Below are 27,356 nucleotides of genomic sequence, written 5' to 3' on the forward strand. Positions count from 1 at the left end.
TTCCCAAGAGCATCCCTGGGTGTGCTCCATGGGATCTGTCAGCTCCCTGCTCCCCCCCTTCCCACTCCCCAGCCCCATCAGCAGGTTCCAGTCCACTTCACTTCTTTTTCCCTCCTTTTAAGGGGAGAAAGGAGCTGTGCACTGCCAAGCCCCATCCTTTCACAGGCAGGAATGTCCCTTTCTGCCCCAAAAGGGGACAGACCACCCCAGCCCCATGCCAAGCTGTAAAGCCCTTCAGACACCAACTTCCCAACCTGCTGGGTTTGCCCACCTGCAGTAGCCATAAACCCCAGCACAATGGGGTTTTTCAGGTCCTCAGCTGACACCAGGAACTGGCATGAATAACCTCATCTTCCAGTACAGCAACCTTCCAGTTTCTGAAGGGGCTACAGGAAAGCTGGGGGAGGGCTTTGGACACGGGGGGGTGGGGAGAGGAGAAGGGGAAATGGGTTAAAACTTGAAGAGGGGAGATTGAGGTTGGACATGGGGAAGAAATTCTTTAATCTGAAGGTGGTGAGACACTGGAACAGGTTTTCCAAGGAAGCTGTGGCTGCCCCATCCCTGGCAGTGTCCAAGTCCAGGTTGGATGGGGCTTGGAGCAACCTGGGCTGGTGGGAGGTGTCCCTGCCCATGCAGGGGGTTGGGACTGGATGAGCTTTAAGGTCCCTTCCAACCCTGAAAATTCTATGATCTGGACAGAGTGAATGAAGGACCCTCCTGGCCACCCCCTCACAGGGTTCAAGTGTCCCCCCAAGAGGCAAGGACATCACTGGTCACACAAAAGCCAAGCCCTGCTGCACCCATTGCATGGGATGTGGCTGGAAAATCACCCCAGGGCCTCTTCCATGCAGCTTCACCTCAGAAAACGCCCCATGAGAAAGTGCCAGGCAGCAGGGAGGGTTCTTCATCAGCTCTTTAAAACAAGCTGAGACAACCCCTGTGTCTGGGGAGCCAAGTGCCCCAGGGTGCCCCTGCTTGGTGAGAAAATGGCCTCTCTGGGTTTGGAAGTGAAGTCCCAAGCTCTGAAGCATCCCCAGCCGACATGCAGGGGATGGCTCAGGCCACTCCAGCACAGCCCAGAGCCCTGAGGGTTCATTTGCCCTCCTGGCAAAGCCCATCAGCCAGGAATGGCTGAGCTGCTCCCACCTGGAGAGCAGCAAAGTGCCAACTGCTTTGGTCCTGGGCTTGTGGTGGTGAGCTGGACCAGCTCCTGGAGCCAGATGGACCTGGGGACAGCTTGGACAGACCCGGGGACAGCTTGGACAGACCCGGGGACAGCTCAGAGACACCTGGGGACAGCTTGGATCTGCGGATAGATAGCTCAGACAGAAGTAGGGACAGCTTGGACAGACCTGGGGACAGCTTGGTCAGACCCTGGGACAGCTCAGAGAGACCTGGGGACATCTTGGGCAGACCCTGGGACAGAGGGGACATGTAGCAAGACCAACCTCTTTTAGGGTACGGCGCTTCAAGGTCCAACCAGGTGTTCCAGCAGAGACTCAGGAACAGTGCTCCGAGCCTACAGCCACAGGGTTGACCAGCCTGGATCCGTGCTGTTGCTCTGAGAGTGACTGATCTCTGCTGGCCAGCTCAGGAGTGAGCTGAGCCTGTGTCTCAGGACTCACCTTTTATTGGCCCCCTGGTCCTGCTCATGTGCAGTGGGTCCCACCCTAATTAGGCACAGGTGGGCTTGGCACAAGCTGATGCTCACTCCCTGGCAATTAGGGGCACCTGGTTGCCTTGTTACACTACAGGGACAGAGCTGGGGACAGTGTGAGGGCTGAACAAGCAGCCTGGGGATGGAGCAGAAGGCTCCTTCCAAGGGCATCCATCCTGCTCTTCCACCCCTGAGCAGCCACCTCTCCCTTCACCCTTCCATCCCCTGGTGCTAGTGCCACCAACCAAGCCCTAAATCCATCCCCAGGACTCAGGGTGGGCTTAAAACCCCAGTGCTGCTCTGCTGCCTTCCTCCTGCCTTCCCCTCGGTGGGGTTCCTGCCCAGAGGACAGATCCAAGGAGCCATGTGATCCTTTTGGAAGCTCCTCTGCATTTTTCTGCTCCTCCAAACTATCCTCAGGAGCTGAAGGGGAACGTTTGCTCCTTGCTCAGGAGCTCTGCTGAGGCCAGGACAGCCACGTGGAGAGGGTTGGAAGGTCCCAGGTCTGCTGAGCAAGGTGAGGAGCAAAGAGGGAGTGATGAGAGCTGATGCTCCTGACTCTGGCAACCCTTTTGGAGCCACCTTTGAGGGCTGGGAAGGAGGAGGCAGAGCTTTGCATTGGGAGTTTGGAAGGAGGAATTCACTTCCCTGGCTGGCAGCCTAAAATATAAAAGTCACAAGTGACAGGGAGAGAGACAGAGCCCCCAGAGGAAACCCCCATCTGCTGCCACGGGGAAAACTAATGCCAAGGCAAAAAAAAAGATCCTTGGAAGAGACCACGAGAGCAGGTTTGCTGCCACATCTCTGGTTCCTCCAAGGGAGAGGGGTGGGAAGAAGGAGACTCTGGGTGATCCCTACCACTGGAGCCCCCTTGGCACATCCTTCCCAAGGAGATTCCCTCTTCCAAATGTTCAGGAAGCATCTACACAGCTTTGAAGAGCTTTAAGGAGCAGTTTCCTTGATGCTTCCCTTTCCTTCTCCTCCTGCCAGGGCTCTCAGCCCAGTAACATGGTGCAGATTCTCCCTGTGAGGGGTCCCCAGGGGAGGTGGCAGGGATGAGGCACAGCACCATGGTTTGATCTGGGGATGCCATGCTGGATGTCCCCAGCTGGAGGGCACATCTTGGTGGCACCATGTGCTGGTGACATTACCCCCAACCCAGTGGATGGGGGGGACAAGGGAGAGGAAAGGACCTGGGCTCTTCCTTGCTAACAGAAGCTTTTGGAGGTGTTTGCAGGTTACTTTAAAGGCAGTTTTTGTTTCAGTTTAGCTCCACCTTCTCTGGCAAACCATCTGGAGACACCCAGTTTGGGACTGTGGTCACTGGTGGTGACATTACCCAGCACACCCAGGCTGGGAGAGTGGGTGCTGGGGGGGGGCTGTGGGTGCTTCTCCCACCATCTGAGCAGGCACCAGAGCAGCTCTGCCTGGGGTTTGATGACCCCACAGAGCAAGAGAAGGTCCCATATCCAGGGGGATGCAGACACCACTGCTCAAACCCTGCTCCTGTCCTCAAGCACACGACAGCCCCTGCCTCCAGGACACTGAGACCAGATCAGGGGAGAGACCAAAATCCTTTCAGAGCCAGCACCCAGAGATGGCAAAGCTTGAGCTGGGTAAGGAATGAGCCACCTTTACCCCTCTGCCTGACCTCAGCAACCTTTGAACTTGCCCCCTGCCAATGCCATGGGGAAAATTGCTGGGATGTGTCCCCTGTCCCCCCACCCTTTCCCCTGCCTGCTCATCCTGTGGCTGGAAACCACTGCCTGAACTTCTGAGCTCTCTTGACCTTCACTGCTCCCTTAGCCCACCAGCAGAAGGGTGGTCCTGGAGGGGAGGATGGTGGCTACAAAGAGTGTCAGGAGGGGGGGGGAAGGATCACTCTTTGGACCTCTCAGTCTCTCCAGCATCCCCCCCAGTGCTCCCCAGCACCCCCAACCTCTCCCAAGGACTCTTTCTTCCTTGCTGTGCAAAGCAGCTGAGCTGGCTGGGGGACAGGGGAGGGCTGGGGGAATGTGCAGATGGCTTCAATTGGAGAATGGTTAAAAATAGCCCCACTCCCACAGTCACGGGGGCTCTCCGGCAAGAGATCAATCTTTTCCAAAGACTCCTGGAAAAGTTTTCCTCCTCTTGCTCTTCCTGCAGGCAGCAGAGATCCACTCAACACCTGGGCCCTGCCTGACATCAGGAGGTTTCAGAGTTCATCTCTGGTACCCCAAGGAACCCCTCCCCAAACCACCAGCTTTGCCCCCAGGCCTGCACCAACCTCACGTGAGCCCCAGTGTGACTTTACAAAGGACAGAAGCTTTTTTTTTCTTTTTTTCTTTTTTTTTTTTTTTTTTTTTTTTGTTTTGTTTTGTTTTGTTTTGTTTTGTTTTGTTTTGTTTTGTTTTGTTTTGTTTTGTTTTAGTGGATTTTTGGGGCCATGAGTCACAGTCAAAAGCCCCAGGCTTTTGAGGGGCTGCCAGCCAAAGGGAAAAATTGGAGGTGGCCATGATACAGGAGAGAGGTTTTCCATGAAACCCTGCCCAGGCTGACTACTGCTCTAATTATCCTGCTCTCTTAATGAGGAATCAGGCTGCTCCCCCTGAGGGATGCTCAAACCAGGGGTTCTGTGGACCTGGGAGAAATCAGGGGACACCACCAGTGGGATATTATAGAATCCCAGACTGGTTTGGGTTGGAAGGGACCTTAAAGCTCCTCCAGTCCCAACCCCCTGCATGGGCAGGGACACCTCCCACCAGCCCAGGTTGCTCCAAGCCCCATCCAGCCTGGACTTGGACACTGCCAGGGATGGGGCAGCCACAGCTTCCTTAGAAAACCTGTTCCAGTGTCTCACCACCCTCAGATTAAAGAATTCCTTCCTCATGTCCAACCTCAATCTCCTCTCTCCAAGTTTTAACCCATTTCCCCTTGTCCCCTCACTACACCCCTGTGTGAAAAGCCCTCCCCCAGCTTTCTTGCAGGCAAAGTTCTCTCTGACCTCTTCCCAGATCTCTCTATGATGAAACCAAACACTGTCAGGCTCTGATCAGCAGATAAAAACAAAAAGAAGATATGCTCAGCTTGATATTATTTTGGGGGAGGGGGAATGTAATGTATTGCATTAAAACTTCACATACCTGGTAGTGGGAAGCCTCTGAAAAAGCCGTACCCCTGCCCACAGCTCCTCATTCTTGCAACCTGCCCTGCTTCACCTCAGTGGGTGTAAAACCCACAGGATGGTTCTGGTGGTAACTTTCTGGCCCACTCTGTGGCTGCCCAAAGCCTTGGCCCCAGCAGACACAATGTGAGGCCCAGCTCAGCTGAGTGGATTCTGAGAGCTTTGCACCCTTTATTTTCCAGTCATGGGGATGGCACCCCCAGTGAGGACCTGGGGCTCTCCCCATCTCCATCAGGATGCCACCACCCTGAAAACAAGGGAGGAAAAGCCAGCCTCCTCCTCCTCCTCCTCACCCATTTCCCCACCTTGCCTCACCAGTTAACCCTGCTGTTTCCCAGGGTGCCAAGGAATTGCTGGAGCACCAGATTTCACCACAGGAAGGATGAAGTCCTGCCAGCTGCCACTACCCTTGGCAACACAGACTTCACCACTCTTGGCTCTCTAGCCTCCGTGACCCTTGGATGCCCAATTCCCATGGCACTTGGCTCTCCAGCCTCCACCCCCTTTGGCTCTCCAGCCTCCACAACCCTTGGCTCTCCAGTCTTCCTCAGCCTTGGCTTTCCAGCCTCCATGACCCTTGGATGCCCAATTCCCATGACACTTGGCTCTCCAGTCTTCACCAGCCTTGGCTTTCCAGCCTCCATGACCCTTGGATGCCCAATTTCCATGATATTTGGCTCTCCAGTCTTCACCATCCTTGGCTTTCCAACCTCCATGACCCTTGGATGTCTAATTTTCACCACCTTTGGCTTTCCTATGCTCCTTAAAAAGCCCAAACAAAACCTACCAGCTCCAAGCATTACAACACGTTGCTCTGGGGGATGAGGCTTTTGTAGGATGAGCATTTCACCCTGCTGGGTGGAGGAATTTGCTCAACTTGGCACCCTGAGAGCTAAACCTTCATGCTCTGGCATGGCTGAGCTGTTTCTTAACAAAAAAAAGGGATCTGACACCACTACTGAATCAGGAGGGACTCTGCCTCCAGGGATAGGAAGGAGAAATCTGGTGCCTCACCATGTGAAAGGCAGAGCCAGTTTGCTCTTCAACCATTCCAACAAGCAAGGGAGGGATGTGGAAATGGTTTTGGCTCTGAGGGACTGTCCTGGTTTGGGCCAGGATAAAGGGGATTTTCTGTCTTGTCCTTCTGCTTTCAGCTCAGTCTCTTGTCAGCAGCTGCACTTGCTGAAATTCACAGCAAGTTTCTCAGGCAGTGGCTGCTCCTGGGACTGATAACTCCATGGTTATAGTTCCAGCCAGAGCCTGGTGTGCAGAGCCAGGGACACTGCTCAGCTCTGAGGAACAGTTTGCCCTCCAGAAGGAATAAAGAGGTCCCACCTGCAGCCTCCTTTGGGCAGGAACAGACAAGAGAGATGCCAGAACTGACCAAACAGAGGATTCCATCCCATACACCTCAGACTCAGGAGAAATTGGAGGCATCAGGAGGGTCAAACCCCTTCCTGCTTCCCCTTCTTCCCCTCTCCCTCTTTGCTTCAGCATCCTGGGAGGATTCTGTCTGTTCCTCTGCCTCTGCTCCTGATCCATTCCAGCCTGGATCTGTGTGTTCCTGCCTCCAGCTCCCAACTGCTCCTGACCCCAGGATTCCAGCCTGGACTTTCCCAGGGCTGCCCTGCAGCCTCAGTGGGGATGGGAGAGTTATTGGGGGAGAGGGGGGAGGAACCTGGGATCAATTTCCCTGTATATTTGTATAGATTTAGTAATTTTTCCTATTTATCATTCCTGTTTCATTAAAGCTGTGCAGTTTAGTTTCCAACCCATCAGTCTCTCTCCCTTATTCTCTCTCCTTTCTTTATCAGGGAGGGGAGGGGGATTAATAGAGGGCATCTGGCATTTGGTTTAATTGCCAGGGCAGGGTTAAACCCTGACAGGGACCTTGGTGCTTGGGCTGCTGGATCCCATTGCCTCCAGCCCACCCTCCCTGGGGGTGTTTGGGTGAGGCTGGAGGGGGGCTCTGACCTGATGATGAAGGCTCCTCTGTTCTCCAGGAGTTTCCTTTCACTGCTGAAACGTTTCAGGAGGTTGATCATGAACTTGTAGAAGTAGGAGTTCATGGTGGGGCTGGAGGGAGAGCACTCCAAGCCTCTTGTGCCTGGGGAAGGAAAAGGGAGAGCAGATTAGAGTGGTCAGAGCCTTTTTGCCAAATCAGAGAGAGCAGCCCCCCCAGACTAAATAACGTCACAGCACTCCACTAAGGAGCTGGGGCTGAAAAGCAGCTTCCCAAGCCTCACAACAGCATCTGCTCAGTCCAAGCAAAGCCAAACCTGCTGCAGGTCTCTCCATCCCAGGGAAAAGCAGCTGGGGGTGGTCACAGCCCCAGAAGCAGCAGCATGTGGGGAGGAAACAGCTTTCTGGGAGATGGTCCCAGAAGTGTTCAGCTTCAGGAGCTGACAAGAGAGGCTCTGCACAGGCAGACAACTCTGTCTCCTCAGCTATGGGATGTACACCAGAACTGAAGAGCCTTCCCTCCAGCTCCTCCTGCCCCAGGCACCCAAGCCCAGCACTCATGTCACATCAGACACACGTGTTTGGCCCTAGGCCATGACATGGCCACCAAAAAATGTGATTTCCCACCCCCCAGTGTCACATAGTGTGGCTCAGGGCTACTGTAAAGCACCCTTCAAACCACAGCAGAGTTGCAGGCCTGGACATTGCATCAACAAAAGAGTTGGGTTTTTTTTTACTTTTCTTTGTTCTCTGTTTGCAAAACTACTTGGTGACTAAAGATGAAGGTTTGGGAAGGGACAAGGGCACAAAGGAGAGGGGTAGGTGGCCAGGGAGTGTTGGGACAGGGGCATCACCCAGCTTAGGGAATGAAGAGGGCATCAGAAAATAAATATTTCCCCCTTCAAAGGCAGGGAGCTGGCAGAGAAAGGCTCCTTCTCCCACTCTGAAGCTACACAGGAGGGGGGTTCTTCAGCACACCCAAAGCAAATGCTTGGAGAGAAGGTTTGGAAGGCAATGATCAGGTGATGACCCTGAGGGCTGGAGCCAGGCTGAGACAAATGGGGTTGTTCAGACCTTACAGAACCTGAAGAGGCTACAGGAAAGCTGGAGAGGGACTTCTTATTAGGACATGAGGTGATAGGGCAAGGGGTGATGGCTTTGAACTTGAAGAGGGAGATTTAGGCTGGACATTAGGAAGAAATTCTTTCCTGTGAGGGTGCTGAGCCCCTGGCCCAGGCTGCCCATGGAAGCTGTGGCTGCCCCATCCCTGGAAGTGTTCAGGTCCAGGCTGGATGGGTCTTGGAGCAACCTGGATGGGTTGGGAGGGGAAAATCTGTTTCTTCACTCCCAACCCACCTCCTGCATCCCTAAGGAAGCCAGGCTGAGGGATTGGGGTTGTTCAGCCTGGAGAAGAGGAGGCTCCCAGGTGAGCTCAGAGCAACCTTCCAATATCTGAAGGGGCTCCAAGAAAGCTGGGGGAGGGCTTTGGACATGGGGGGGTAGGGAGAGGAGAAGGGAAATGGGTTAAAACTTGGAGAGAAAGGGGAGATTGAGGTTGGACATGGGGAAGGAATTCTTTAATCTGAGGGTGCTGAGCCCCTGGGTGCCCAGGTTGCCCAAGGAAGCTGTGGCTGCCCCATCCCTGGCAGTGTCCAAGTCCAGGTTGGATGGGGCTTGGAGCAACCTGGGCTGGTGGGAGGTGTCCCTGCCCATGCAGGGGGTTGGGACTGGAGGAGCTTTAAGGTCCCTTCCAACCCAACCCATTCTATTTCATGAAAAAGGAAAAGAAACTCTGAGGTGTTCTGGACCAGAACCCTGCTGGAGCCACGTGCTCAGTGCACAGAAACCCCAAACCAGGCACCTCCCAGAGCACAAGTGTTGGGCTCAGCATTGGGTTTCCCCTCAGCTGTGGGGAAGATGATCTGGGGAAAAGAAAAAAAAAACCAAAACCAACGTGAACCAGGCTGGAGCTGAGGCAATGAGCTCCAAAACAAAGGTGTGTTTGTTGGAAGGCAGGGAGCAGCCAGGGTGGCCACAGAGCCCAGCCCCACGTCTTGTCCCTTCAGCTGCTCTGCATAGCTCAAAAGAGCAGTGGCAGGGACCAGACAAGGTGACAGGGACCTGACAAGGTGACATGGACCAGACAAGGTGACAGGGACCTGACAAGGTGACATGGAGCAGCTCTGCCTGCCTGGGCTCAGCCCTGCATCTTCATGCCTCTTGGGAGGGCAAAACCTCAAAAACAAGCCCTGGTTTCCCTCCTGGTGCCAAGGGTGGGGAGAGGAGATGAAGAGCAGATAGAAACCATCTTCCCAAGCTGGAAAAGTGGTATTTTTCTGCCTGCTGAGGCACCCAAGAGCTAGCAGCAGGCAGGACCTTCATCCCCCATCAGTCAGCAGTGTCCCACCATTGTAGCTTGTCCAGGGGGAAGTCTGATTTTTGCAGTTTCCACCTTCTCAAGACCCCAAAGGTCACCTCTCTGCCCCCCCCAGGGAGGAAGATGGTGCTGATGCTCTGCCTTGGTAAGAACACGGGCAGCAGCTCCTGTCCAGTGCTCCCTCCTTGAGACAAGGTTGACTTTGACCCTCACACACCTTCCAGTAACAACCCAAACCCCTACACAGCCCAAAACACATCCAAAGGGAAAAAAAGGAGGAGGAAAAACCTCTTCTCATCCCCCCAAAAAAGTTCAGTGCTTCTGGTACTGAGGTGCCCAGCAGTGAGAGAGCCCAGGAACTGTGTGGCTGGGAATGCTGGAATGAGCCAGAGCAGCCAGAAACCCCCTCAGATCCATGTTCCCAAAGTGATCCAGCATCCCCCACCTCTCTGACTGGAGACTTGGGAGGACCTGCTGGGTGTCCAGAAGCCAGAGTCCCCTCAGAGGTGACACACTGGATGCAACCTGCAGGACAATCAGTTTCCAGTCCTGCTCTCTTTTTCCATCAACTTGCTCCTCTACCTTTGACCCTTTTGTCCAGCCCGGAGGAAGCTGCACAGTGGATCAGGAAGCTGGAAGCAAGGAGGGAGCAGAGCACAAACAGCAAAAAGAAGTCTTTTCTTTTTTTTTTTTTTCTTTTTAAGGAGAGGAGAATGTGATGTGACCGTCTGCAAGCCCCAGGGAACAACTTCATCAACCTTTGCCTCTGAGAGCAGCCTTCAAAAAGATCATTTCTCCATCCCTTGCCCCCCTGGCAGCTACAAGTGCATGTCCTGCAGGAAGGTTTCCACCATGGAGCAGCCTCACAAGTGCTCTCCAGGGCTGAGAAACCACCACGTGCTGGAGTCTCCTGGGCTGGAAAAGCTTCAACCTGGAGTTTCCAACTACAACACATCTTCCAAGCAGGCAAAACATTTCCCTTGTAGTATCTCCAAACTCCCTGTGTTCTTCCCTGGTGTTTACAGGATGTTTAGGAAGCAGTTGGCACCTTGCTTGATACGGTAAAACCCTCCCTGGCATGGCCTGGAGCTCAGCTCCAGCACCCCACTGGGGACAGCTGGGTGCAGGGGTGTCCCCAGCTGGGCAGACCCGTGGGAACAGCTCCTCAAGTGTTTCTAGGAAGCCTGAGAGACGAGCAGAGAGGAGTGTGAAGAAAACTGTGACTTGGTTAATTGAAGCTCACACCTCTTCCCCTGCCCCCAAAGAGAGACTTTGCAGCTCTGTAACCTGCCAGATCAGCTGTGAGAGCACCCAGCATGGGGCTGGTGGCACCTCACTGGTCTGCTGACTCTTTTTTTTTTTCCATCTGGCATGGAGGAAGGAGCTGGAAGAATCATAGAATCCTGGGCTCATTAAGATTGGAAAAGATCTTTCAGATCACCAAGTCCAAACATTAACCCAGCACTGCCAAGGCCACCACTAACCCACGGCCCTCACCACCACATCTCCAGGGCTTTGAAACCACTCCAGGGATGGGGACTCCACCAGAGCCCAACAACCTTTTCCAGCAAGAAATTGTCCCTAATGGCCAATATGAACCCTCCCTGGGGCAACTTGAGATCATTTCCTCTTCTTCTCTCACTCCTTACTTAGGACCCCCTCTTGCTCCATCCTCCTTCTAGGGAGGGGTAAAGAGCCAGAAGGTTTTCCCCTCAGCCTCCTTTTCTCCAGGCTCAACACCCCCATGTCCCTCAGCTGCTCCTCATGACACTTGTCCAGCCCCTTCCCAGCTCCTAGAGGAAAGATCCATGCCAAGAGGGATGAAGGAACTCAGCTGTAATAGGAACAAAATGAGGATTTAGGGCCCAGAGGAGCAACAGAGCAGTGGAACAGGAGTGGGGGGAAATAGGCACCAGAAGGCACATGGAAAATGCAGCTCTGTGGCCAAAACAACCATGAACCAGCCAGCCCTGCCCTTCCCAATGACTCTGCTTCCCAATGGATGCATCCTCCTGCATCCCAGGATGACAGAACCTTGCCCAAGATCAGCTCCACAGCAGCCTGGGGACTTTATGGTTATAAACTGGAGCACGGGCAGTTCCGTAGAAATATTAGGACAAATCTTTTCACTGGGAGGGTGCCAGGGCATTGGAACAAGCTGCCCAGGGGTGTTATGGAGTCTCCTTCCCTGGGGACATTCCAAACCCACCTGGATGTGTTCCTGTGTGACTGCTGGAGGTGACCCTGCTCTGGCAGGGGGTGGGGGGTTGGACTCCAGGATCTTTCAAAGTCCATTCCAACCCCCCACTTTCTGTGATTCTCTGACACTCGTGGGCTTCGTGGATGAGCTAAGGCAGAGCCAGCACCTCCCTGGTGGGATGCACACCCCAGCCACCCCTCCCACCCCAACCCCATCCCCTCCATCCCCAGCTCCCGACGTTCCCACCGCTCCCTCGGCCGCGCTATAAATCAACCCCGACAGGCAATCAGGGAGCTATATTAAGGCCCTTATAAATATATATTGCAGAGCAGCCAGGAACACTCAGGTTCGTCTGGCAAAGCTGTCTCGAAAGCTGTTGGTGGACAAAGTGTCCCCAGATTGCTCCAGGGGGGGAAGGATGTGCCTGGACCTGGGTGACTCTGACACCCGAGTTGGAATTTCCAACCTAAAGCTGCGAAGCTCTGCCTGGCAAAAGAAGCAACTTCCACTGATTTCCCTGAACTGGGTTCAAACTGGACTTAATCACAACTGGTGTGGACTTGCTCGACTCCACTTAAAACTGAAATAAGATGGGAGTGAGATGCATTTCTCCCCAGAGCGAGCCAAAGCTGGATAAGCTGCTTAAAGGGCATCCACCTGGGAACTTCAGGCGGTTTGGTTAAAATGATTTACCACAAACCCTAATTGAAACGATTTCAGCTTGGATATAGAGAGAGAGAGCTCAGAGCTGGCATCCTTCCCACCCCCATGCCTTCCCCAGGGCATTTGAAGGCCAGGCTGGATGGGGCTTGGAGCAACCTGGATGGGTTGGGAGGGGAAAATCTGTTTCCTTCACTCCCAACCCACCTCCTGCATCCCTCAGGAAGCCAGGCTGAGGGATTGGGGTTGCTCAGCCTGGAGAAGAGGAGGCTCCCAGGGGAGCTCAGAGCAACCTTCCAATATCTGAAGGGGCTCCAAGAAAGCTGGGGGAGGGCTTTGGACATGGGGGGGTAGGGAGAGGACAAGGGAAATGGGTTAAAACTTGGAGAGAAAGGGGAGATTGAGGTTGGACATGGGGAAGGAATTCTTTAATCTGAGGGTGGTGAGACACTGGAACAGGTTTTCTAAGGAAGCTGTGGCTGCCCCATCCCTGGCAGTGTCCAAGTCCAGGTTGGATGGGGCTTGGAGCAACCTGGGCTGGTGAGAGGTGTCCCTGCCCATGTTGGGGTTGGAATGGGATGAGCTTTAAGGTCCCTTCCAACCCAAACCAGTCTGGGATTCTTCGAGCACACTTCCAGCTCGAGCTGGAGAAGGATCTCCCTCAGCTCCTCTGGGATAAACCCAGCAGCAGCTGGAGCTGGTTCCTGAGCCTCCCAAGGCAGGCAGGGCTGGAGCTGTGGCAGGGTGGGAGTCAGCACTGCCAGATGGTGTTTGGTGAAACCCCGGAGCGGCGACGTGGGAATCTGCCCGGCATCTCCCCCTGCTCCTCCCTCCCTCCCTCTCTCCCAGCAGCCTTCCCCAGGATGTTTTGAATTTCAGCTTTTGCAAACACGGGGCAGGCGAAGCCTTATGGAGAGGGATAAAAATAGAGCTGGGGAAAAAAAAAAGAAAAAAAAAAAAAAGGCAAATCCTCCCCTCCTCCCACCAGAAGCCAACGCAGGGCGTAGCTGGAACCAGATGTGAATGTGTCGGCAGCTCAGCTGGGCTCTGCAAGAAAACCTCTGCTTCCCCTCTGCAGGGTGTAGGGTGCTGCTGAGGAAACAAAGCCACTGAAATCTGGGCTTGCACGGCCCCTGGGGGTGCTCAGCCAGCCCAGGCACATGGATGATCCCCCCCTTCCCACCCAGCTAAGGAGCCGTGGGGATTGCAGTTCCTGGGACTTCACCACCTCCTTCCAAATGGGGTTCCCAGAGGGGCTGGGCTATGTATTTTGATGGCAAATTAGGTTTTTTGCTGCACTGAGCCTCTAGATCCCCCCTGTCCCAGGCTGGTCTCCTTGGAGGAGGGCAGCAGGCAACAAGGATGCTGAGGGGTTTCCTAGGGAGGGTGGGAGCTTGCTATGGGCTCCTCTCCCTTTGTTAAGGTAAACCAGTGTGTAAAAATGCAGCTGAAACAAAAGACAGGAGAAGAAAACCCTCAGCAGAGCTGCAAAACCAGGAGTGGTTGATCACAGTGCCAAGGTTTTGGGCAGGCTGAGGCTGCTGCATGGAAAGGTGGAGCAGGCAGAAGGCAACCTGCAAGCAGGGCTGAGAAGCAACAGCTCTGCCAGGTCAGTTCTGCCCCAGTCCAGGTCAGTTCTGCACCAATATTCCTTTTGTTAGCTCAGATGTTACCATCTCATTCCTTGCAATGCCTTGGGGAAACTGAGGCAGCTCAGCAACATAACTCCACGGGAGTGCTTGGCAAGCAGGGATGTTACCTACACCACCAACTTCTCCTGTGTGAGAACTTCTCCACCAGCTTCACCACCTTCTTCCCTGCAGACAATCCTGCTTTTGGGAATTCCCAACCTTCCCAGCCATCCATCTGCTGGAGCCATCTCAGGAGAGAGTGGTCCCTGAAGGTGCACCAGAGGAGTGATAGCTATGGGCTGGAGGGTCTGTCCTGGGGTTTCCCACAGCATCCCAGCACCACTGCAGCAGAGCATCCAAGAAAGGAAACAAATCACACTTTTCCTCTCATTCCCTTCCTCTCCAAGAGGCAGTAGAGTGGTTTTGAAAGGCAACCCTCTTGCACAACTCTCTGCCTGTAGGGAAGGAGATGGCAGAGCTTCCAGAGCACTCAGGAGGAGCAGATCTCTCCTCTCTTGCTCGCATGGCTCCTCTGCTCTCTGCTGTTGCACTTCTGACCCTCTGGAAGCTTCTGGAAATCACCTTCTTGGAAAGCAAGCAGTTGAGACTGCGATGGCAGCTGTCTCCTTGCCTTCTGTGGAGAGGATGGGTATGGGGGGGGTTTCACTTTTATTCTCTTCCATTGGAAATGCCACCTGGCAAGGGGTCACCTTCTCCTTCCTCCCTTCCAAGGACCCCCAAGGACCCTGCAGACTCTTGGCCAGTGTTTTTGGGGGCCACCCTTATGTCTTCAAGCTGTCTGGAGGTGGACACCTCACTGCAACCTCTGCAGATCCCCAATTCCACCACTATTCCTTTTGTTAGCTCAAATGTTATCATCTCATTCCTTGCAATGTCTTGGGGAAACTGAGGCAGCAATTCCACAAAGGAAGCAACAGAAACTCTAAAGGGAGTGGTTTGGGCTCACCAAGAACAAAACCCCTGGAGAGGAAACCACCATCAGAGCACAATTCCAGGTGGGCTCAGTGCCACACGTTTGCCAGGGGGGATACAGCAAGTGTGAGCTCCACAGATGATGTTCCTCAGGGATTTTTAGGAGCCTCCTCCAGAGTTAATCCACAGACTCCTGGGATACCCACGGACTGCCAGGTGGAAGCAATGACCTTGGGGGTGTTTAGAGTCAGCATCCTGGGAAGCATCCTATAACATCCTATACCATCCACAGCACCATCCCCACCACCTCTGGCAGGAAGCCAGGCAGGAGAGACTGGGCTGAGCTGGAAAGTGCCTCCTGTGGAACAAAGGAGACTCTAACTGCTTCTCCTTACTTAGCTCCAAGAGAAAAGAAGGAAGGGATGTGTGCAAGAGCTTCCCTTCACGAGGTGGCTGATGGTTCTGGCATCCTTTTGGAGAAGTCTTTAGGCTGGGGGCCTATGCTATGACAGAAACATGGACTGGTTTGGGTGGGAAGGGACCTCTAAAAGCCATCTAAACCAACCCCCCTGCAATGAGCAGGGACATCTTCAACCAGACCAGGTTGCTCTGTCCAACCTGACCTTGAATGTTTCCAGGATGGAAACCTGGGCCAGGGCTTCAGCACCCTCAGCAGAAAAGATTTCTTCCTCATCTCAAGCCTGAATGTCCCTTCACTTTGTCACCCCTTGTCCTGTTGCTACAGGCCCTGCTAAAAAGTCATAGAATCTGCAGAGTTGGAAGGGACCCATCAGGGTCATCAAGTCCAACTCCTGTCCCTGTTCAGGGCACCCCAAGAATCCCACCACGTGCCTGAGGGCATCATCCAAATGCTTCTGGAGCTCGGGCAGGCTTGGTGCCTCTCTGTCCCTGTCTCTATTAAAAGCTTCCTTTAAGCTCTGAAAAGCCACAATCAGATCTTCCTGGAACCTTCTCTTCTCCAGGCTGAACAGCCCCAGATCTCTCAACAGAGCTACTCCAGCCCTCTGATCACCTTCACAGCCTCCTCTGGACCAGCTCCAGAGCTGGCTATGGCACTGCAGGTGGCATTAGAGCAGAGCAGAGGGGAAGAATCATGTCCCTTGACCTGCTGGCCTGGCTGACAACCACTCCTGGGTCACCTGCTACTTGTTCCAACCTCTACACAGTTGACAAAACCCCCCCAAAGCAAAGCAGGCAGCTGGATCCCCCCCACCCAAACCCAGTGGGTGCTTGCACCATCACCCCAGGGAGCTCTCGGGCAGGGTGCTCCAGACCTTGGTCTTCAAAGTGGGCAGGAGATGGAGGGCACTCCCCAGGCAGGCAGAGAGGAGAGATGCTGGGTCTCCCAAGAGGTGTTGAGCTGGGCTGGCCCCAGCTCATTGTGTTTGGAGAAGGCAGGGAGGACACCTGACCCAGAGAACAAAGCTGATGAATTAAAAGCAGAGCTGGGAAGGGGCAGAGGAAGTGCTCTCCTGACTCATCGAGGGGCCTCTGAAGGAAACCCAGCTCAATGGCAGGGAAACAACTGCATAAACACATCCCGAGGGGAAGAAAGGGAGTGAGAGGAAGCAGGAGGGAAAGGCCATGGGGCAGCAGCCCCTTCCACCTCCAGCCTGCCCTCACTGTTGGGCTGGCAAAGCCCAGAGGGCCAGGATGGGGAGGGGGCAGTGGAAATCTGCTGCCAGCTCAAGGGTTTGAAGGGGTTTCTGAGCTCCTTAACCTGCAAGCCACCAACTGTAGCCTTGGGCAGGTAGGCAAGCAGCAGTCCTGCCCTGGCTCTGCAGCTGGCACTGCTGGCATCTCCAGCAAAGTGGGATGGAGGGAAGGAGAGCTTAAGCCCAGAGAGACCACAGAAGATGGAGGGAAGGAGAACTTAAGCCCAGAGAGAAGAGCTGGCACCCAGCAGGCTCTCCAGCTGTGGTGCAATAGCATCCCACCACCGAGAAGGCTCCCAGGTGAGCTAACCCAAGAGGTTGGGGAACACTCCCATGCATCCTGCACCAAAACCAGCAGCCCCAGAAGGTAACTTCAGTGCCATCACTGGGTGGCTTTTGCTTGGGAAAGGCTGGACTGACAACCACAGCAGGGCAGAGGTCGGGTTCACTCACTCTCACCAAACATCCTTACCCTGGGACCACACAGACGTGGGGATTTCTATTGACCAGCCTCCTGGTCCAAAAAAACCCAAACCAACCCACCTCAAACAACCCTCTAACAAAAAGAATCTTCTTTAAGAGTCTCTGTTTTACCAGTGGTGATCCAGGAAGGACCTGGCCCAGCTCTGACCCTTCATTCCCCCAGAAGCCAGAGCCCAGCAACTGCACTGGTCCCAGGTGGGAGCCAGCTCCTTGCCCCCTCCCCAGCACCACCCACCTGCCTTTGGGGGAAATCCAACCACCTTGCAAAGCTCAGCCCCAAAAGGGATTCCCACAGCAACGATTTTCTGCTGTGCAGCAAGGAAGGGGGAAGCAGGAGAGGAAGCCAGCACCCAGGGGGACCTGCGTGGGGACAAGCTGTCCCACCGTGGGGCAACGGGAGCTCCAGCTCCAGCAGATCTCAAGTGTGGAGAGCACCAGGCTCATTCCAAACTTTCTGCTTGAATAAGCCAAGTTGTTCTTCCAGATAGCAAGCAGGGGCCACGGCAGCTGCTAGGACCCGAGCCATCCAGCCTGCTATTTTTAGATTATCCACAAGGAAGGAAACCTCAGACAACCATCGGCGTGAGCTGAGCCGCAGCTCCTCGGCAGCTGGGACAGAGCCACAGGAGCTGCTGCACCCGGGAGGATGGATGAGGCTTGCAGAGGGCTCAGGGAGGTCAGCAGCATCACAGAGCCCGGCTACAGCTGCTGGAGCTGTAAAATAAACCCATCCAAACAACCCAAAAGCTGAGCTGATGGCTCGTGAGGACGCTTCTAAACCCGGGAAGGGGTGGGGGGGACGAAGGATCCAAGATGTTCGGGGAACGCAAAGCCTGGGAGCTGCTTCCCTCTCCAGCTGTGATTTTGCAAGGCCCTGTGGCTGCATCCTGCGTGGGGAGAGGCAGCCTTGGCTCGGTGCTCAGGGTGTGAGCCAGAGCTGCTGTGAAACGTGGGTTTGGCCGGGACAACCTGGCCTGGGGGAGCACAACGGGGAGGCCCTTAAATAGCAGCGGTGGAGGAGAAGGGGGAGCCAAGCAACAGCAAAGGATGAGCCACAGACAAGGGAAGGTGGAAAAGACCATAAATCATCTGCCAGGATGATTAATGAAAGGCTTTTTTCTTTTGTTCTTTCTGCCCCCCAGAAGATAATAGGATTGTCCCTCCTTATCTCCCTTCTGAGGTCTGACATGACACTGTTGATAGGCAACGTGGGCAGCCTGGGATGGGCAATGTGGGCAGGGACTGAACCCCCTGCAGACCCAGCTGTGGAGACCTGGGATTGCAACCAGGATCCTGTCCTGAGCTGCTCTGAGAGCCCCTGAGAACTTCTACAAGGAGAGGAGAGGCTGGCACCCAAGGTCCTGTGAAAAACAGGCCAAGAATAATCTCCCTCCACATCTGGCTCTGCAGCATCCTGCTGCTGCTGAAGAGACAAAAACCCCCCAGAATTATTGAATCCCAGGTTGGTCTGGGTTGGAAGGGACCTTATGAGTCCCAACCCCTTGCCATGGGCAGGGACACCAGGTTGTTCCAAGCTCTTGTAAGCCCCTTCAGATATTGGAAGGTTGCTCTGAGCTCACCTGGGAGCCTCCTCTTCTCCAGGCTGAACAACCCCAATCCCTCAGCCTGGCTTTTTTAGGGATGCAGGAGGTGGGTTGGGAGTGAAAAAACAGATTTTCCCCTCCCAACCCATCCAGGTTGCTCCAAGCCCCATCCAACCTGGACCTGAACACTGCCAGGGATGGGGCAGCCACAGCTTCCATGGGCAGCCTGGGCCAGGGGCTCAGCACCCTCACAGGGAAGAATTTCTTCCCAATATCCAATCTAAATCTCCCCTCTCCCAGTTTAAGGCCATCACCCCTTCTCCTATCACTCCATGCCCTTGTCAGAAGTCCCTCCCAAACTTTCCTGCAGGCCCAAAGGACCAGGAGGAAAGCAATGGGGATAAAAGCAGCGCCCTGGGCTGTGCCAGGGCTGTGGATTGGGTCAGTATTTTGATGGATCTCCATGAGAAAATCTTCTCCTCCTGCCTCAGCAAACCTGAGTGGTGCCAGTGAGAATGGAGCAAGCATGGAGAGAGTGGAGGGAGTGGGGTGGCAGGGATGGCACTCACCAGAGGTGCTGAGCTGGCCAGCCCTGGCTGGAACATGAAGCTCCACTGGTCCAGTTCGTGCATCGGAGCCATCAGAGGGACCCTGAGCCTCCTCTGTCTGTCCTGCTGGGGAAGAAGCAATCTCAGCCAGCACCTCCAGGTCCTTCAGGATCACCTGCAGAGAGAGGGACAATGTGGGATCAGCACACAGAGGGAGGAGGCAGCCAGCAGGTGAGCTTTCCAAACCAACAGAGAGGGAGGGATGGACTGGAAACACCAAACCCTGTAGAAAGACACAGGGAAAAAAGGGCTATTACAGTAGCCAAGGACTACCTGTGGAGCTCAAGGGCTACCTGGGAAGTTTAAGGGCTACCTATACAATTCAAGGACTACCTATGAAGTTCAAAGAGGAAAATTCAAATTAGTGCAGTGGGGAAAGGAAAGAGAAAAGGGGAGAACTCCCCCTCTGCCCCCTCCCAGTTTCTGCTCTGCAAGTCCCAAGGGAGTGTGTGAAATCCAATCTAACTCACCCAGCAAGGAGCAGGGCTTGCTTCTCCCTTTCCAGGGAGGTCTGGGCTTTGCTTCCCTGCTTCCCTTCATAGCCAGGGGTGAACCTCAGCCCCCCCTCAGGGCAGCATCCCAGACAGGCAGAGCTGCCAGTCGGATTCCATCGCTCTTTCCTTCCAGAAGTTGCCAAATTAGTCTATATATAGCATTTCTGGAGAAGTTATTACAGGGTGGGTTATTTTTTTTTTTTCTTTCTTCCCTTCACGTCTCCAACCCTTCTCATGTCTCAGGCTATTTTGGGTCCCCCTTCTTCAGATGTCCTTGGATTGAAATGTTTCATCAGCTGTCCCTGATGCTCTGAGCACAGTGGAGCAGAAAAGCTGCCAAAAAGGGATGATGGCCATGGATGAGCTATCAGCACATCCCACCCTTAGCCCACCAGAACAGCATCCCAGGCTTTCCACTTCTTCTCACAAGTGGCATCTTCTGGAGGAGCAGCAGTTAGAGGGGAGAGCTGGCTTCTTAGCTACCAAAAAACCCCCCTACCTGGGAGACCCAAAAAAAGCCAAAAATGTTTCTTTTTTACTCATGCAGAACTTGAAAATACGACCCCTGAAAATCATAAAGAGGAGCCTTTGGGCTTCTCTCTTGCAGATATCTGAAGGTGGGGGCTTCAGTTCTTTTGTTTTTGTAATTTAGGGCTGATTTTTAATCCCCAGCAGCCTTTGAGCAGGCAGAGAGGTCCCTGGGCTTGGGAGCAGAGCTGGTTGTGGGGATGCATCCTGCCCTGGGGCCCCACAAGGCTCCTGTCCATGTGGGCAGCCCCTTGGCCAATAAATATGATGAAACCCCAGCCCGTGGGGTAAAAAATGGTAAGAAAAGAAGTTGTGCAATGAGGAACTGCTGTCCCCAAAGAGCATGTGTCCAGAGCAGAGCCACTGAAATGCTCAGAGGGCCGAGCACCTCCCTGGGAAGCCAGGCTGAGGGATTGGGGTTGTTCAGCCTGGAGAAGAGGAGGCTCCCAGGGGAGCTCAGAGCAACCTTCCAATATCTGAAGGGGCTACAAGAAAGCTGGGGGAGGGCTTTGGACACGGGGGGGTGGGGAGAGGAGAAGGGAAATGGGTTAAAACTTGGAGAGAAAGGGGAGATTGAGGTTGGCACGGCCAAGTGCCGGGTCCTGCACTTTGGCCACAACAACCCCATGGGGAGCTCCAGGCTGGGCACAGAGTGGCAGAAAGGGACCTGGGAGTCTGGATTGCCAGGAAGCTGAACAGGAGCCAGCAGTGTGCCCAGGTGGCCAAGAAGGCCAATGGCATCCTGGGCTGGCTCAGGAACAGCGTGGCCAGCAGGTCCAGGGAAGGGATTCTGCTCCTGTGCTCAGCCCTGGGGAGGCCACAGCTTGAGTCCTGTGTCCAGTTCTGGGCCCCCCAGTTTAGGAAGGATAACGTGGTCCTGGAGCAGGTCCAAAGGAGGGCAACCAGGCTGGTGAAGGGACTCAAGCACAGACCCTATGAGGCTGAGAGAGCTGGGGCTGTTCAGCCTGGAGAAGAGGAGGCTCAGGGGAGACCTCATCACTCTCTGCAACTCCCTGAAAGGAGGTTGGAGCCAGGGGGGGGGTTGGGCTCTTTTCCCAGGCAACTCTCAGCAAGACAAGAGGGCAGGGTCTCAAGTTGTGCCAGGGGAGGTTTAGGTTGGAGATGAGAAAGAATTTCTTTCTGGAGAGGGTGATCAGGCATTGGAATGGGCTGCCCAGGGAAGTAGTGGATTCTCCGTGTCTGGAGATCTTTCCAAAGAGCCTGGATGTGGCACTGAGTGCCATGGGCTGGGAACCACGGGGGGAGTGGATCAAGGGTTGGACTTGATGAGCTCTGAGCTCCCTTCCAACCCAGCCCATTTCATGATTCTATGAATTTGAGGGTGCTGGGCCCCTGGCCCAGGCTGCCCATGGAAGCTGTGGCTGCCCCATCCCTGGCAGCGTCCAAATCCAGGTTGGATGGGGCTTGGAACAACCTGGTTTCCCTGCCCATGGCAAGGGGCTGGGACTCATAAGGTCCCTTCCAAGCCAGACCAACCTGAGATTATAGCAAGACCAACCTCTTTTAGGGCACGGCGCTTCAAGGTCCAACCAGGTGTTCCAGCAGAGACTCAGGAACAGTGCTCCGAGCCTACAGCCACAGGGTTGACCAGCCTGGATCCGTGCTGTTGCTCTGAGAGTGACTGATCTCTGCTGGCCAGCTCAGGAGTGAGCTGAGCTTGTGAGTTTGAGCCTCACCTTTTATTGGCCCCCTGGTCCTGCTCATGCGCAGTGGGTCCCACCCTAATTAGGCACAGATGGGCTTGACACAAGCTGATGCTCACTCCCTGGCAATTAGGGGCACCTGGTTGCCTTGTTACACTACATGGGATTCAATAATTCTGGGTTTTTTTCTCTCTTCAGCAGCAGAATGCTGCAGAGGTAGATGTGGAGGGAGATTATTCTTGTCCTGCTTTTTACAGGACCTGGCAGTGTCCAAGTCCAGGCTGGATGGGGCTTGGAGCACCCTGGGCTGGTGGGAGGTGTCCCTGCCCATGCAGGGGGTTGGGACTGGAGGAGCTTTAAGGTCCCTTCCAACCCAAACCAGTCTGGGATTCTATGATCTGATTACACCACCAGGGTTCAGGGGATGATGGTTGGTGTCTCCTGTGGTGCTCTCCTGGTCCTTCTTCACTCTGGGATACTGTGATTCCATGAATCCTGCACCTCCATGGGACTGTCAAGGATGGGACCTTGTGGCTGCCATGGGACGTCACCACCACCCCCATCACCACCACCTTCATCTGCTTCCAGGGATGTGGCCCTTTGGCCCTTGGCAGAGCAGAGCCCTCAGTTCCCCCTCTCCACCTCCCTTTCAGGGCTTCCAGCCATGGTGGGGCTCAGATAACTGATGCTGATGGTGTTGTGTTTCAAGGAGAGGATGTCCTTGAGCAGAGCTCACCACACCTGGTCTCCTGCTGCCCTTTGTGGATTCTCTAGCAGCTGATGGTGTGGTTTAGCTGAACACACAACCCTGGAGTGCAGAAAGGCACTAATTTGGGTCTCAGGCTCTCACAGCTGGGGAAATAACACCCCTGGAGGATTCCAAGGCTCATCACCTTGGGCTAAAACTGGCCAGTAGACTCAGGGCTGGGCTACCAGGGCTGGCAGGTGGGCAAGGACCTTTGTTTCTTCTACTGACGTTGCCAAACCCAGCAGGGATGCCAACCCAACAACCTGGATGGCATCCCCACCAAGGACAACACACAGCTGATGTCCTGCAGGGATGTGATGAGCTGAAAATGAGTCCTTGAACCATCACTGCCACCCTGCTGCTGCCACGATCCCCCTCAGCACCCACCCCCCAACCATCCAGCCCAACACTTGGGTCAAAGCAGACTTCACCACCAGCTCCCACAACAGCAGGAAACAGGACCAAGACCCCGAGATGGGCAAAAATCACCCCTGCTGCCTCCCAAAGCACTTGAGATCCGTGTTTTATCCCATGAGGTCAGTGCTGAGCTCCATCCCTGAGATGCTGCCAGGGCTCAGGATGCTCTGGCCAGGCTGCCTCTGATCAGCATCACCCAGGGCAGGGCTGGATCTCTCCAGGTGAAGGGTTTAGTGTTCCCCCAAGCCAGCTGGGTAGGTCATGGGTGGAAGAGGTGGAAGCAGCAGCACGGGGTTGATCTGACACCCCCAAAAGCGGGGAGAAAAGAAGAAGCAGGAGGGAAGGGTGCAAGGACACCTGGAGGAGGAGCAGGTGGCTGCAGAGAGCTGGGATTTTCCAGCCGTGGGAAAGAAGCAGGGAGCTCCAGCTCCTGCTGTTTCTTCCCTGCATGCCCTGGAGCTTGCCAGGGAAGGGAGGAGAGCCAGGAGCTCTTGGTATGCGCTGCACATCCCTCAGCCCGGCAAGGCTGGAGCCGGCGTCTGGCTTTGTGCTAGAGGGAAGGCTGGAAAAAAAGCAACCTCCTGCCATTGCCATGGCAACGGGCCATGAGCCACCAGCCAGCCGGGCCCATTCCTCAGGAGCAGAACCACCTCTGGATCCGGCGGTACCGGGAGCAGAAGGGCCGGAGCAGGTCCTGGGTGAGGCTGTGATCCCGCCCGACTCACCCCAAGGAAGGTGTCCTGGCCCGGGAGGGATTCCTGGGAAGGTTTTCCAGAGGGAAGGTTTTCCATCCCAGTGATGGGATGTGGGGCTGCCTGGTCTGGACTGGGAGGAGCAGGGATGGGGAAGCCCGGGCTGATGTCAGGAGTCGGTCCCCGCACCGGGCCCATGAGCAGCGTGGGGCAGAGGACAAGGGGCAGGTTATAAATCAAGTTATAAACAGCTCTAAATAAACCTGTTTTAAACCAGCAGCTATTCCTCCTCCCTGGGAAGAGGCAAGGTTTCTCCCTACACCGCTTTCCGTTTTTCTTCCGTTTTTTTCTTCCATTTTTCATCCACTGCAGGGATTTTGAGGGCAGAGGGAACTGCTGGGGCTCTCCAGCTCCTCCAGATCTAGGTCAGGTTAATTTGCTGCTTGTTCTGGTTGAACGGAGCTGAGACCAAACCCTGGGGCTGGGAGGGGGGAGGCAGCCCCCGGGTGCCATGTGCAGCCTGGGATCCACCTCTTGCGTGCCAAGCTTGGGCCTTGGTGCTCCCAGGGGAGGGCTTTGCCTCTGGCTCCTTCCAGAGGAAGGGGAGGTGAGGGATAGGACAAGGGGTGATGGCTTTGAACTGGAAGAAGGGAGATTTAAGTTAGACATTAAGAAGAAATTCTTCCCTGTGAGCCCCTGGCCCAAGTTTTCCAGGAAGGTTGTGGCTGCCCCATCCCTGGCAGTGTCCAAGTCCAGGCTGGATGGGGCTTGGAGCAACCTGGGCTGGTGGGAGGTGTCCCTGCCCATGCAGGGGGTTGGGACTGGAGGAGCTTTAAGGTCCCTTCCAGCCTGGACCAGTTTGGGATTCTCTGAGTTGGGATCCTGCACCACATGCTGACCACCAGGACACCAGGGCAGCACCAGCTCCTGGGGTACAGAGAATGGCAAGGACAGGGACTGAGCTCCTGGAGATGCTCTCCTTGCTGGTATTTATGGATAAGTTTAAGAAAACAAAGTTAGAACATTGATCAGCAGGCCTGAGAGCAGCTCACGGGAGGCCTTGGATGTCCCAGGCCAGGGAAACTGGGTATGTGACACCATAAGGTTATGCTCACCAAGGAGAAGGCAGGAATCCAGCTGAAGTGAGATGCCACCAAGATGGAGCACAGGAAGGCTAAGAGCTGCAAAGCACTTCTTCAAAGTGCTTCAAAGACCAGGGAGGCTGTGGAAGCCCCCATGGCATTCCCTGGATCCACAGGGCTGGAGGAGCAACCCGGTGGGGACCAGGAAAGCTGAGGATGCTGCTGGGTGCTTCCTCCTGCTCCCCCCTCCACTGCCTCACTGATTGCATTTTGTATTTTTTTTTTTTTTTTATTCCTCCAAACCTTTTAAGCCATAGCCAGGGTAGGGGAGGTGAGCAGGGGCAGGCAGTCCTGGAGCCCAGAGCAGCAGCAGTGATACTGGCCCAGCTCCAGACACAGGGTGTGAAAAGCAAACTTATGTCCCCCCCCTGCCTGCACCAGCTTTAAAGACAGAAAAAAGAAAAGAATAACCACCATTAATCTTCCCACACCAATTTACCCAGACCTCTTTTGAGGTTCCCCAGTGCAGCAACTCTTATCCTCTGACATTGCCAAGATCACTTTTTTTTCCCCCCCTTTTACAGCCACTGGATTTCAGGCTGTGGCCAGGGGAGCAGAGGGATGCTGGAGCTGGCCCCAAGCATCCCCATGGGCCACACTTCTGAGGGCTGAATGCCTTCAGCCCCTTCAAATTCAGCACCCAGAGCCCCAGAACTTGGTAGGCAAAGGATCTGTTTTTATTTGCTACCCTGTCTGCCATCCAGCACCTCCCTTTGTACCCCAAATCCCACATCCCACACCTTCATCCCACATCCTACACCTTCATCCCACCCAAGCCAGCTCCACAGGGCAGGGGTTTCCTCTCCTCCACAGCAGAGAAGTTTTCTGTGGAAAAACTCTGCTCTGGGGTTGCACCCAGGGATGTTCCAGGCTGTCAGTTCACCACTGGATGGTTGGTGTGTGAATAAACTGGATCTACCAGCTACACCAGAGTGGTCCAGAACTGGTGCTGAGCCAAGAATTGTAGAATCAGTGAAGTTGGCAGAGACCTCTAAGAGCATCAAGTCCAACCAGCAACCCAACCCCCCCCATGCCAACAAAACCCCATCCTGAAGTGCCACACCTACACACTTTTCCAGCATCTCCAGGGATGGTGACCCCAGGAAGCCTGTCCTAATTCCTGACCACTCTTCCAGGGAAGAAATTGCTCCTACTATCCCAGCTGAACCTCTCCAGGCAAAACTTGAGGCCATTTTCTCTTGTCCTGCTGCTTGATCCTTGGGAGAAGAGACCAACCCCTCCCTTGCTCCAACCTCCTTCCAGGGAGTTGTGGAGAGTGAGAAGGTCCCTTCAGCCTCCTTTTCTCCAGGCTCAACACCCCCAGGTCCCTCAGCTGCTCCTGGTGCTCCTTCCCCAGCTTCACTCCTCTTCTCTGGATGTGCTACAGCCCCTCAATGGCCTTCCTGTTGTGAGGGGCCCAGAACTGACCCCAAGACACCACGAAGCTCCCTGCAGATTCATGCTCCCTGCAAGAAATTTCCTGTCACTGCATGATGCAGAGCACAGATTATCTTTCAACCAACTGCAGCAGCCTTGCAGTGTCTCAGGTCCCTGGAGGAAGCATCACCCCACCTTGCTTTAGGACTTCTTCATTAAATTTAAATTGGATATTAAGAAGAATTTCTCCACTGCAAGGGTTAGCAGACATTGGAACAGGCTGCCCAGGGCAGTGGTGGAGTCCCCATCCCTGGAGGGATTTAAGAGTTAGGTACTTAGGGCTTAGTTAATTAAGTAACTAGTTCCATAAGTACTTAGTAACTATGGCTTAGTTAAGGTCTTGCTGGTGTTAGGTTAATGGTTGGAGTTGATGATCTTGGAGGTCTCTTCCAAAGAGGTAATTAAGTGATTCTGTAACTCAGGACTGCTCCCACCCATGGCAAGCTGGGCTGGTCACATTGTTCACCTTCCAACATCTGCACCCCAACATTCCAGCCCTAAGCTTGCCCTCAGAGCTTCCTCTCAAAAATGGGGATGCTTTCAGCACCTTGTAGCTTTGAGTCTTTCTCCAGAGAAACTTCACTACCCAAAAAAAAAAAAGCAAAAAAGCCCTTCTACATGAGAGTCTTTAGTTTACACCCTGTGCTTTGCATCAGGGGTCACAGCATTTCAGCCATGGCAAGTTAAGGGCTGGGTGCTGGAGCACAATGGCTCTAAAGCCAACAAACCACACTAAGGCAGCTCCTGGCTTCAGAACAAGCTTTTGTTCAGCTTCATTGTGCTGGGAATATGGGTGGGATGGGAGAAGTTTATCAGGATTTAGCAGAAGAGTGCAGCTCAGAAGGCAGGGCAGGGACCTGTGCTTTGAAACCCTGGAGCAGTCTGGTGCAGGCAGGGTGCAGGAGAGGTGACTGACTGCCAGCATCCCACCACACCTGGGGTCCCTCCTCTCCTTGTTCAAGCCAAGAGAGGGGCAGAATGTCTCAGCTTGTCATGGAGAAGTTGGTTTGAAGGTTGTGGGGACATTCAAGTCCATCACCACCCCAGAGGCTCAGCAAGTCCTCTCTTAGGGAAAGGTCCAGAAGCAGCCATGGAAAGGATACTTGACAAGACACAGCTTCAAGCAGCAAGCTAAGCAACCAGCTGGATTTTGTCCCTGTACTCAAAGGCTTTCCCAGCCCCTGCATCAGTGCAGGCAGGTTTTCCTGTCAGCAGAGCTGGGAGGAAGCTGGAGTCTCTCCCTGCTTCACATCAGACACCGGGCTCCACCTTATGCGTCACTCTTGCATGAGTCAGAAAAAAGTCCCAGCCCAACTTCCAACCTCCAGCAAGATCAAGAG

The 27,356-nt window shown here is 54.4% G+C and overlaps 1 protein-coding gene across 1 annotated transcript in view; it reads right to left on the bottom strand.

The window, feature by feature from the left end:
• VAC14 (VAC14 component of PIKFYVE complex) overlaps positions 1-27,356 on the bottom strand; it is a 75,329-nt gene that overhangs the window by 19,488 nt on the left and 28,485 nt on the right. Inside the window, exons 13-14 of the mRNA XM_030457957.1 lie at positions 18,856-19,009; positions 6,795-6,927 (exon numbers count right to left, since the gene is read on the bottom strand). Of these exons, the coding sequence (XP_030313817.1) occupies positions 6,795-6,927; positions 18,856-19,009 (287 nt within the window). The remainder of the gene's footprint in view (positions 1-6,794; positions 6,928-18,855; positions 19,010-27,356) is intronic.

The sequence above is a fragment of the Calypte anna genome, chromosome 11 (genome assembly GCF_003957555.1).
Source record: "Calypte anna isolate BGI_N300 chromosome 11, bCalAnn1_v1.p, whole genome shotgun sequence".
Classification (NCBI taxonomy): Eukaryota; Metazoa; Chordata; class Aves; order Apodiformes; family Trochilidae; genus Calypte; species Calypte anna.